The sequence below is a fragment of the Stylophora pistillata genome, chromosome 10 (assembly GCF_964205215.1).
Source record: "Stylophora pistillata chromosome 10, jaStyPist1.2, whole genome shotgun sequence".
NCBI lineage: Eukaryota > Metazoa > Cnidaria > Anthozoa > Scleractinia > Pocilloporidae > Stylophora > Stylophora pistillata.
In genome coordinates, this window is record NC_142528.1 from 17,336,316 (window position 1) to 17,349,000 (window position 12,685).

At 37.2% G+C, this 12,685-nt stretch overlaps 1 protein-coding gene across 1 annotated transcript in view; it reads right to left on the bottom strand.

The window, feature by feature from the left end:
• Positions 1 to 11,946: 11,946 nt before the first annotated feature.
• Positions 11,947 to 12,685, bottom strand: part of LOC111329733 (uncharacterized) — a 1,944-nt gene continuing 1,205 nt past the window's right edge. Inside the window, exon 2 of the mRNA XM_088736987.1 lies at positions 11,947 to 12,685. This exon is cut by the window's right edge and continues 769 nt beyond it. Coding sequence (XP_088593113.1) covers positions 11,947 to 12,685 — 739 coding nt within the window.

The following is a 12,685-nucleotide window of genomic DNA, read 5'->3' on the forward strand; positions in this document are numbered from 1 at the left end:
GTGATATGTGGTTAAATAAAATGCAAATGTGGAAACCCATCCATCCCACCCCAGGGAAGGATATCCATCACACAGTAATCTCATGCGTGGGAAATTAACGTCTGCAGGAGATGGGACCTCCATTTATTCGTCCCTATCTGAGAAGACTAGAATATCTAACCATGTTATAATTTCAATATATCAACAAAGTTGAAATGGTAAATTAGCCACCGTTCCGATTGGAAAAGCTGACGTTTCGAGCGTTAGCCCTTCGTCAGAGTGAATAGAGGAATTGTGGGTTGTGTGTGCTTTTAAAGGCAGAAAATAGAGCTACGTGATTGGTGGGAACATGGCAACGAGAAAAACACAAATAAATTAGTGGAATGAAAAGCGTTTGTTGATACCTGTGGGATTTAGACTGCCGGTTTGAAAGATGAGCTTTGTTCAAGAGTTTTACGTCTTTCCGTGCTATCTAAGTGTAAGGAAAGACGACAGATTGCCATATGTTGCTTAGAATGATTAGGTAAATTAAAATGAATAGCAACTGGTTTCGATGTGCCCTTGTCATTCCTTTCTACGTTGTGAAGGTGTTCTCGGAATCAGTCACCTAGTCTTCTGCCTGTTTCGCCGATGTAAATCTTTTTGCAATAAGTGCAAGTTCTGCAATAAATTACATCGGTGGAGGTGCATGTGAAGTGATTGGTGATCTTAATGGATCGTTTGGGTCCCAATATTTTCTCAGTGTTGTGAATGAAAGGGCATGTTTTGCATCGTGCACGAGCCCATTTAAAAGTGCCTGGTTGGTCATTAGTCTGAAAAGAACCTGTGACCAAAAAATTGCCTATGTTTTTGTCATATTTGAATGAAATGAGCAGAGGCTGCGAAAAGATAGTGCTTGTCTCTGGATCATTTTGAAGTAATTTAAAGTCTTTAAGAATGATGGATTTAACTGACTGGTTTTGAGGGTGAAACGTGAAAGTGAATGGAATGAGGTCGGAATCTTCCTTTTGTTACGTTTGTAGTGCTGAATGTCGATCAATAAGTTGGACACGGTGGTAACCCGCTTGAACGACAGATTCAAGGTAACCACGTTTGTCTAAAAACTGGCACATTAAATCTGATTTGTGGTGGAAATCAGAGTCCACACCACATAAACGATGAAGTCTAGGAGACTAAGAAAAAGGAATGGAATTCTTCACGTGAGATGGATGCGAAGACAAATTCAACAAGTGATTATGCGAGTCTGTACGTTTGTAATAATTGTTCAAGAGCTATTTTAGCAACTGGTTTGGCTACATTTTTAATGACAGCTGATGCAACAGCGTTTGTTGTTTTAAACAATTTATCAATCACTGTGCCAGATCCCTTGTGTTTATAGACAAAACAGCCTAATTTTAGATGATAAATCTTTTTGAACTCAATAGATCTCATTATATTAATCAGTTATATTAACTTAGTTTATTGGTTTTCATAGCAATGAAAAAGCTGTCTTGTCCATTTAAATCAATACTTCTTCGTTTTCCATCAGAGATATAGATGAGAATGCTTGATATTTTTTTTGTTAACTGGACTATAAGTGACTCTTTGTGGTGCAAGAGTGAAACTGTAGGATGGTTTAAGTACACTTGTACTAAAGCTGTAGACTATGTCTGTTTCTTGACCATCTACCATACTCTCGTCAATGAGATTACAATGAACGTTTTGAAGATCAGTGTCTTAAGATAAATTGGGAATTTTTGGACCAACATGGGTTCCAGAACTTAGAACAACTTTTTCAAAACCAATAAGCTCATTAAAATTACTACCTTTAAGATCAAGCTCATAATTATTGGCTAGTGTTATTTCCACTCGAAAAATTGTATCATCAAATTCTAATGTAATGGGATAAGAGTTATTAACTTTCGTTTGAGATTTAATGGAATCATTGAAATTGGTATAATTCCATACACCAGCTAGAAGAGTGATTTCAGTGAAAGTTGTACCGTTATCTTTACTATATTTAAGCTTATGGTTATTTAGTAAACTGTTAACATTGAACCATGTGAAACTCATGTTTATGACTCTGTTAAGGCCAATAACATACTCATAATTGTCTCTGAGAGTCATAGGTTGAACCAAATTAATTGTAAAATCTGCTGGTTTTCCATATTCGTTTTTGTAAGAGGTCAGAACCATTTCTCTTTCCATTATATATTATAACTACATCATATCTTAAAATAATTCTTTACAACTTTGTTGTAGTGGTTCTTATTGATAATTGACATCCTCAGAAGAGTATCAAGAATGGCCTGACCTGTGTTCTCATTAGGATACTTGTATTGCCAGGTGTCATTTCACCAATGATAAGTTCAAGGTTATTCAAAAGCTGTTTGAGATCATTAAAAAACATAACATTAGCTCCTTTTTGTTTTCTTCTTAAACCACTTCCTGACATTGTTTGAGAATATCTTTTTTCGTAATGTTTTATATACTGATTTGATACTTGTCTTGCATCATTAATTTGTTTGGTTAATACTTGTCCTTCTGCTGAAGATATGTTCCCTTTTTTTAAATTAAAGGTTATTTGTGCTTTTGAACCTTAAGTTGATTTCTCCCAGTAACCACCTGATTGATAACCTTTCGGAGATAAGTTTTGGTTCCTTTTGGATTCATTATTTCTTGATTAAAAACCTTCTCAACATTTTCGTAATCTAGAAGTCCTAATTCAATTAGAATGTCTTTATTCACATCATCATCTATTTCATAATCTGGAACTTCATCTTCATCATATTGAGGAGTTAATTCATCTGAAGGTTCTTTAAAGTATTGTGGATCAACATAAAGCTCTTTATCACCAAAAATGTCTTCATATGATGGTGGTGTGGGTACAATCTGTTTATCATTTTGTGGTAAAACTGGTTCATCAAAAAGTCCCTTCACATCCTTATCTTCAAATGGATCCACTTCTGGGTAATAATTGATGTCTGGAGTTTGAGCTTTTTTCCTTTGTCGTTTTCTAATTGGTGGTTGATTAATACCAATAACTTCATCTAATTTGCTAGTTATTGGTTCAAACATTTCTGAATATGTTTTGTGACTTACCTTACGGCTGATATCATTTTTCTTGATTTCATTACATACGTTATTGATTTTATTCCCAAGATTGGTTTTACTTTCTGCTAATTTCTTCCATTTTTCAAGGCTTATATACAATATCATTACATAAAAGCTACTGGTTCAACTAATAGTGAAGTTAAACAAAAGAATTAGTCTATTTATATATTATAATGTAAATATCGAATTATAATGTTAAAGGCCCATTTCCATCCGAGATCCTTTGCAGTCGTTTTTGTTTTGGAATCGTGCCATTGTTAAATGGCGAACTCTGATAGTCATTCACAAACACTATTAAAAAGAAAAACAAAGATTTGGTGAAGAACACAGTAAACAAATTTGCAGCTAAATATTTGAGACCGAAAAATCATAAATCGAGTCTGTGTATAAAACTTGTACAAAGCTTACCTGATGTTAAAGGAAATTGTTCGGCTTCAACACTAAATAAAATATAAACAAATAACCAATATTGGCCAAAACTGATTTACTTTACACATTTCAATTATAGAATAATGACTTGTACAAATGAGATCGCTTACATACATATCTCAGGATCTCAAGTAAAAGTCAGTCAAATAATTATTCTCACCTCGAAAAAATCTCCCCGGAGTCTCTAGTTCCATCGTAGGAACAATGCAATAACACTTCTGCAAAAGCACTGTCTGTAGTGTTACCGAAACCCATGGTTGTTTTCCTTGCCCTCCATAAATCATACACAGACTAGAGTAACCTTTGCCGAGCCGGGCAGACTCGGCCTTCCTCTAGACCGCTTCTTCGGCGGCATCAACTTTTCAAATTACGTTTTTCACCGTCATACATGTAAGAATTAAAAAATATTTACTGATATGGATACTACGATAGTTTGTTGTTTGCACATGATTCAAGATGGAACTTTGAAAGCCCTAATTAGTAAGATGGAAGAAGATATCAAAGCGATTCCACAGCTACGAGGAAAATAGCGAATAGAGTAACAATAAACATTAACATTAAACAGTATATAAAATTCTCTTAACAAATAGCTAATAAGTCCAATAGTTTCAATCCACTGTATAAATGCTTGCAGAAAGGCTGTTGGATTGCAAATGACAGAATAGAATTGATTTATCATCTGGGTCTTGCAGCTCTGCACTGGCAATTTCAGGGTTGCAGAGACTGTATCCAACTCCATGGATATCAGTGACCATCAGTTGTTGTTTTGACTTATGTGTAGTGGACATATGCTTCAGCTTTCAGGCTTAGTTCATCTTGAGTTTTCAGACATATTACTCCATCATTATTAATGAACTTTTGAAAGGTTCCCTCTAGGTGGCTCTCCAATGTTACATACTCGTTGTTTATGGATGTAAAGTATACCTTATTGTAGCTAAATGTCTGACCAAACTCTAAAACTGAGACTTCATTGGCCATGGTTTGAGCAAAGTTTCTAGCCAATGCATTGAGCTGCACTGACTTTCTTGTGTGATTTGATAGATCCAAAAAGCTGAACAATTCCAGTTGTTTCACTTTCTTTGTACTTCAACACATTTATTCCCATTAGGGAGGCCAGAGATGGATTTTGCCATGTATGCCTCACGAAATGCACCTTATGCAAATGGTTTTCGCTGAAGGGAAATCTTTACTTCTATTGGTTTCAGCCACTCCATGTTGCTTATGGAAAAGCCTTCGAGCTGGAGAGTTACTATGTCCACTTCAGGGTCAATTAGTTTTCCTAGCTTCAACATCTTACATAAAGAAATTGAAGGTGCAATTGATGGATTTTGGTGCAGCTGATTTTGTGATGGTAGATGAAGATTTTGCAGGAATTCTTCTTGCTAGTTCGCTGGGATATTTAGGCTTCCTTGTGCTTGTTGGGTCGTTCAAGCTTTCTACAAAACGCTCATGCGAAAGTTTCCAATTCTTTATTTGACTAATGTCAGTATATGACGGTCCCCTCTCCCCGCCAAGCATTCCAGGTCGGTGCAAAAACGAGCTTTACAAGCTTCTTTAATGGTTTCCAATGTAAGTTCTTCATCTTGTGGAATTAGGACCAGCTTTAATGCACTGATACGGGTATATTTTTGGAATCTTCCTTCCACAATTTCCGACATTCGCTGAACGTTCAGTCCCACTGTCAAATTTGGACTTGTATGACATGCTCCTCATCTGTAGGTGTTCTCTTCTTACCTACTCTATCTTTGTAGTTATCCCATTGAGCTTTTCTCTTCGACATGATAAATCTTTAAGGATTTAAAAGCTATTCAACTGTTGTAAAAGTCCTAATCTCTAACAACTTCGCAGAGCACATCGTTGAGCGTCACGTACACACAAACAGCATTGTGGGAATAGGTTTGGGGTGCCTGTGTCTTTGAGCCCCAAAGGATTCTGGTCTATGGCGTCAATGAGCCCATTAGCATTCCTTTTTCTTAATTTTTATTTATTTTACTATGGCGTTAACGGACCATAAAGAGGATTATGACTTTTATTTATCTATTTTTTTTCCTTGATTAAAAAAATAAAGATAAAAAAGAATAAAAACAAACTAAAAAAAATATTTAAAAAAAAAAAATTGACATAAAAGAATAAAAACAAATTAAAAAAATGATTTAAAAACAAACTGACAGATAATTGCCAAAAAATACTATGGCATCAATGGGCCACCATAGGTGTGATAGATACTGCCATTGATATCCTTATAGAACCCAGTGAAAATCCTCTTTCTGAGAGGGACAGCCTGGATTTGCACCGGTTATTCAACCCTTTAGATCCTGATGATGGCTATGGAATAGAAGTGTATTTGCATGTCAAGGAAAGACTAAAGTAAACAATCATCACACGTCTTGATATTTACTTAGCAGATGGTATTTTCTACTACGATCAAGTACTATGTGGATGCAGACAAAAAATTTCACTATATGATAAAACTATAATTAATGGCAGTGTGAATAACGAGTCATTCTGAGCATGATGATGCTGCACATGCATACATGTACCTGACTAAAATAACATTGAAATCCATTTGTTTGTAGTCATTTACTTATAGTGGGTGCATCCTGATGTCACGAAATCTTTGACTTTTGATACAGGTGTAAACGTTCAACTTAAGCTTTGCCACGAGAAAGAGCACATTGACATAAGTCAAATTACAGGTTTGTTACAAAAAATGGTTGAAATCTGGCAACACTACATTACAGTAAAAAGAAAACGGTTTTTGTGAAAACCTAAATAAAATTCTGCTATCTTAAATTAACAAGGTAACTAAAATCCAGCCCTTCCATTCGAAGGTCGCATAGGTAATGAATATTAGTGCTAAATACCAAGGCAATTGGTTAAAAGGGAGCAATGCTATAATCATTTGCTTTTTTTTCTATGCATGTATGTCAACGTTTTTAAGGCTTATACAACAACTGTAGACATACAGAAATAAAAACTCAACAATAAGGCATGATATGCATGAAACACTATGGAAATGTATGTGTACTTGCACTAGGACTACTTTTTGCCAAAATATGCATTTCCAAATGCCAAGTCATATGTTGCAAACAATTTTGCAGCTGTTGACAAAGCCATTTCTTTGGTAGGGATGGGCATCCATAGACTGTTGGTACATGTGTTTGATGTTGGTACAAACAGAGTTGCTTGGCTGGCATCAGTGAAGATCACAAGGGTGAAATGTCAAACCCTAAGAGGGGTTCTTCCTCTGCAGCTGTCACAAAAACTAGGATGGAACCCAGCGTTATTTTGCCATTCTCTCTTCTACCACCTTAATGAAAGTAAAACAAACATATATAAACAAGAGATCAATTGAGGATACTGTTCAGCTTTTGAGGTTGTCATGGGCCGTTTATTTTCTTAGATGCACACCCCCATGGAAGGTCTTTTTTAATTTTGACCCCCTCGGAAATTTCACTATATGGTAAAACCATAATCAACTTTAGGGTCATGTGATACTAAGATATATTTAAAGGGGGAATATACTGCTTCGAGATGTATGGATATGTTGTCTTTCCATCAAAAGAACAACAGACCTTTCAAAAGAGCAAAATATGTCTATCTATTGAGTTTGTCCAGCATTTCTGTGAATAACAAAGAGAGAGAAATTATCAGTATTATATGGTGCTACATTTTTTAACTAATTCTATTAGTGCTCCTTATGACAATGGAATTTAAAATCATATAATGCTTTGTTTATCATTGAAATAGTCCACTTGCAACTTCCCTGCTGGACAAGGAGGGAGTACAGCTGACTTTGTCTCTTTTGCCAGTTTGACCCATTTTCGCTAAAGTCTGGTTTCAGCGGCAAAGTGAGCTTTCTTATGGTCAACTCATCTGCCTCACTTTGCCGCAATAAATGTAAAAAGATTGGAAAGTGGCCTCCAATCTGATAAAAAACAAATATGAATGGTGTCTAGTTTGTGGAGTTAAGAAACCCCAAAACTCACAAGGATTTTAAGTCATTTTTCGGGGGAGGGGTATACTTTTGACCCCTAAAATAAAAACTAGTGTGGCTATGCCTCATTTTAATCCCTATAACTTGTCGTTTTGAATAAAAATTAGTGATGTTGAATGCCCTCAGCTAATCTCCACTTTTCAGAGCTATTGATTGAAAGCTCCGAAAGTAAGCGAAGACCAAAATTCTAGAAATTGATTACATTTCATTGTTATAATTGCAGTGAATTTCTGGAGTCGCCTACTTAACAGTGATAACACCTAAAACTAACCTGATAAACACCAACTTTGGTAAGGCCACATCTCGGCTCTTGAATGCATGGTTCATGGGTTTCATTGGCACTAAAGATCTCCTGCAGCATTTCCTCATTTAAGAACTTGGGAAGCGGTCCATTCTGTATCATGCTCAAACCTGAGAAAATATTGCATAGCTATAAAACACAAAAAATATATTGATTTTATACTTTAAAAATATACCCATTTTAACCACCTGAAAAAGGCGAGCATCTCTACCTAAGGACAAGATGACAAACATGGGTAGGTAACTGATATCTTCTGGAATTGGCCCTTGGTAATAAAGAAAGACGCAATGAAACAATAAGACCTACTTGGAAGACTGGCGTCAAAAGGGACACCTGCTGTTTGTGTGTGACATGATACACCATGACGTCCTCTTCAAGATAACAAATTTAGAAGTGTGCTTAAAACTATACTGAGTATTCGGTACTTTTTATCCTTCGATGTCGGTTCTTCCTATCATTTCAAACCCACTAAAGCAGAATTTTGCAAAATTCGTCCTGTTCTAAAAGAGTGATGCTCAAGTTTTACAGAACTGTGCATTATTCCATGCGCAAGTGAAGACGAAACGACCATGTAAAATTCTTTTGGTAAATTATTAACGAGTGCTTAAATTGTTCACTATTTCCCTTCTAGTGCCCTCAGTTTCATCCATGACGTAGGAAACCAGGTCTGATGTAGCATGCTCCCTTTGGATGCCTTCGAGAGGTTTGTCGTGGACGTGCGTTTTGACTTCTTTTGTTGTCTTCTTCCTGCCCCTGCTGGTTTGTTGATGTGGTCGATTTTTTTATCTGGACTTCGTGCTCGTCTTGTGACGACACAGTTCCTCGTCGCTTCTTCTTATGCTTTCTTTTTCTCCCACGCTTGGTGTCGTATCCTGCCCATGAGAAAAATATGGTCGTTTAGAAGAAGGCGACACCTGGTTTGCAAGTGAGTTGTTCAATGTGGATGTCTCTAGAGGATTGAATCTCTTCCTGAATATCGAAAAAAAAAGAAACATGAGATTTCTATTGTGAAACTGAATGTTTTCAAACTGATGGTGCCGAAAAAAAAGTCTTATATTCTTGTACTCTAAGAGTAGAGCACAAAGGCAGCTAAACTTTACCCCTTGTTTGGGCAATTGAGAATACCAGTAACCCTCTCACATGTATATTCTGATTGGTAGGGTTCATTCAGAGCTTGAAATTCTATAATTTATTAATGCAGAAGGATGTTTGTCACAAGATGCTCATCACTTACAGTACATGCATTTATGGGAAGCAAAATTTTGTAGTCTTGGATTTTGAAAAGTAGGAGGGAACAGGCCATCTTTTGTTTTTGCTTTTGCTGCAAAATCTTAAAATTAATTTGCCCATCATGTAATTTTCACAATTTTTGTAATCACAAAATTCATGTGCAATTCCAGAAAAATCCCTACCCCTAACATGAAGGGAATTGTCCAAAGGACCACCTCCACCCCTCTGGAATTTCCAAAGGAAAAATACAGTATTTGTATGGAAAAACATCTTAACCCTCTGGAAAATCAGGTAAATTGACCCCCCACCCATCTGGAATTTCCAATTACCTCCATAGTGGGGGTAGGGTGCTTTTGTGGAAGTCAAGACATTAATAGAACTTCTGTCATTGCTTGCAATCACCCCTAGAATTGATTAGAAATTTAACAATTTGAGATTTTTCTCACCTTGGTTCATGGCATCATCTATCCCACCTGATTCCTCCTCCAATGGTACTTGACTCATATATCAATAGTAGTAGTAATATTAATAATATCATGTGCTGAAGCATAACTACATAGGACACAGTCTCATGTGAACCTAAGTCAGTGGTAACACTGATATCACAAGGAGAACTAAGCAAAAAAGCAAATTACTATATTAATCTTGTACTAATAAACACACACACCTGTTGTGAAGAAGTATTTTTTGGTTGAATCAACTTTCTGCTGGGCCCAACATAGACTGGCTTATTCTGGTATAGCCACTGTAAAATAGCACCTTGTTGTCCAGGAGCCAGAGATGGTATAACCAACGATGGTTGCATTGAAACCATCCACTCAATGTCAACACCGGCAGGAATTTTGCCATCAAAATTAATGCCTCAACAATGGCAATCTCAACTTGAGCTGCATTCATTGCTTTGGTAAAGTGACATCCTGAGACAACATGCCTGCTTTCCATTAGTGCCAGACGAGCTTCTTGACATGGAACGATCACATCATCACGACCTGACAGCAACAATAAATCACGAAGAAAAGGTCTAGTGTCTGTAACCTTTGGCTTAGTTTGCCTTCGCCTCATGAAGCTCAAATGTTGCCCTTCAAACTACCGCTTTGAGATGAAATATCTTCGAGAGTTGCTAAATCTTAATGATGCTGCTCTCGCTGATGACTGTAAGGTATTACTGGAGCTTCCCAAAACCCTTAAGCTGACCTTTCTTGTCATAACACGAATGTTTTCCAGAAAGGGACATGTGGTAATGTCGGCATCACTTGTGTGCAGGCATTTTTCCAGGTAAAACCCTCGCGCAGAATCAACTCATGTTTACTTTAACGCTCCTTTATGCGCACAATGAAAGCCAAAGCAATTTTACAGTTAAAATTAAGGATCAGAATATTTTCTTCGAAGGATGATACATGATCGATGCTGAACTAAAGTATATGTTGAAGAAAATGCAAAACAGCATAACATGTAAAGGAGGAAATTTGGAAAAATGCGAAGTTATGGAAACCCTGAAAATCTTCGATTTTTAAGAAAGGAAATTTTTATAGTTCCAAGCCAAGTAAGCTTTTCCAGTGTTTCTTTCCTTACGGCTTTGTGTAGAGTGAGGCCTTTGTTTTATAAACCGTAAAAGTTAGTGACAAGTCGAAAGGGCTCCCTCTTGGTTATGATACCAAAGAATAGAGGGACGCCACGGTGAGCTTCCAGGTGGTTTGATCATTGTTGCCGCTCATGGCGTACTTCACTACTTAGGTGAGCGAGATCGACGTTCTTCCTCTCTTTAAAATCTGACAGCTGTATGAAAGACCTTAATATGAAAAATGGTGGATTTTCCTTTTTCAGTAGCGGCTTTAACACTCGTCCACATCCTAAACACAGCATCTCTAGCTATCTAAAGACACGCTGTGATAATATTCGTCCATGTTCAACACGACATCTGCACTACTGAGACAAAGAATCAAAACATCACATTGCTGCACTCGAGGCAGAGTGCGCTACGTTTGCCAAGTTTTACAATGATCGTACAGCCTTCCGCAAGAATAAGGATAAGGCTCATCAGTTACAAGCAATGGATAAGTGGCATTGTAGAAAGTTTTAATTCGTCCCTGCATGCAAAAGCCGCTGGTATATAAGCTTGTTCTTTTCCATTCTTAACACACTCAAATAGCTGTTAAAATTAAAGTTAATTAGTTGTGCAGTCAAAATGCCACGTCGCCCAACATGGTTTTAGTTAAACCAGCGTCCTATGAGGCGCTTCTGCCAAAATAATTTAGAAGGGAACAACAGCGCTAACAGATTTAATTAATATCTTCTGAAGAACATGTCAAAGTCTACTAAAATGCAGAAATGAAAAATAGTAAGAATTAGTAGTTCATGGTAAAGATCATTAAGGAACACTTCTCAGATTGGCTCGATAATGCTGTCACTTGCACTAGTTCTTTATAGTGACTTACTCATCAGTTTAACTATATGTTTGAGCTTTTCTTAGACGAAATAGAGGACATACAAGTAATCGCAATTCACCTCTAAAACAAAAATAATCACCAGATATGACTGTGTAGTAATAACTGCATACTACGCGAAGTTGCAGAGTGAGAAAAATGAGGGAGGAAAATAATTCTAAGTGCTGTACAGCGTGATTTTACAATAGATTACCTTGCTAAAAGACCTGCCTTCTGAGATATTTATGATAATATAGAAAGGTTTCCAAGGAATACTAATAACCCGGCCTGCAATTTTGTGACTGACAAAACCTGATAACTCAGGTTTATGTTTGAAAGGGCAAATAATTTAGTACATTTTACTCCAGAAGTAAATCTCTTAACTATCGTAATTATTATTTTACTTTGAGGGAAATGGTGTCGAGTTGAAAGATACTATGTTCAGTTAGACAGTTTATTTGAAAAACATTGCAACCGAAGGTTGAATTACGTATTCATTTACTATTGACCACAATTGGGTTGAAGTCAGGTGGGGATCTTGAGAATGAGATGCGTAGCCCCTTACATTTGCCTCGTTCAACTGGAAACCGTTTATAGCTACTTGTCCACTTAGATCTACTTAGATCATTTCCAGTAGGTAACAGATCGTCAATCATGATCACAAAGAGCCAAGGGCCGAGCTTTGTGCCCTGTGGGACTCCGGATGGAATTGAGCCCCACTCAGAAAAACAGTCCTGGCTAAGCTTTACTCTTTGCCTTCTACACGTCAAAAAGCCAGTGACCCAGGTAATGATGGAACTTGGTAGACTATAAGTCATCAATTTACGGACCAAAATTTTATGATTGATCAGGTCGAAAGCCTTACGGAAATCAAGGAGGATGGCCCGTACAGTTGCTCCATTTCTGTCCGTATCACAGAGCCATGAATGCAGCATACTGATAAGGGCAATCGTGGTATTCGACCCCGGCACAGTACCAAACTGATTCGCATCCACCCTAGAAAGGACTGCCGGTTTGACGTATCGCTTGACAACGTAATCCTCAGCGAGTTTTGACAGTACAGTTGTCAAGGAGATCTGGCGTAGGCGTTTATTCACGTCATAATTTGGTTTCTCCTTGGGTACTGGGGCGATGTCAGCATCCTTCCACAAGCTTGGCAGCCTAGCCTCCTGGAACGAGCAGTTAAGGATATCAGCAACTGGCTGTGCAAATAGGTCAGCATTCTCTTTGAGA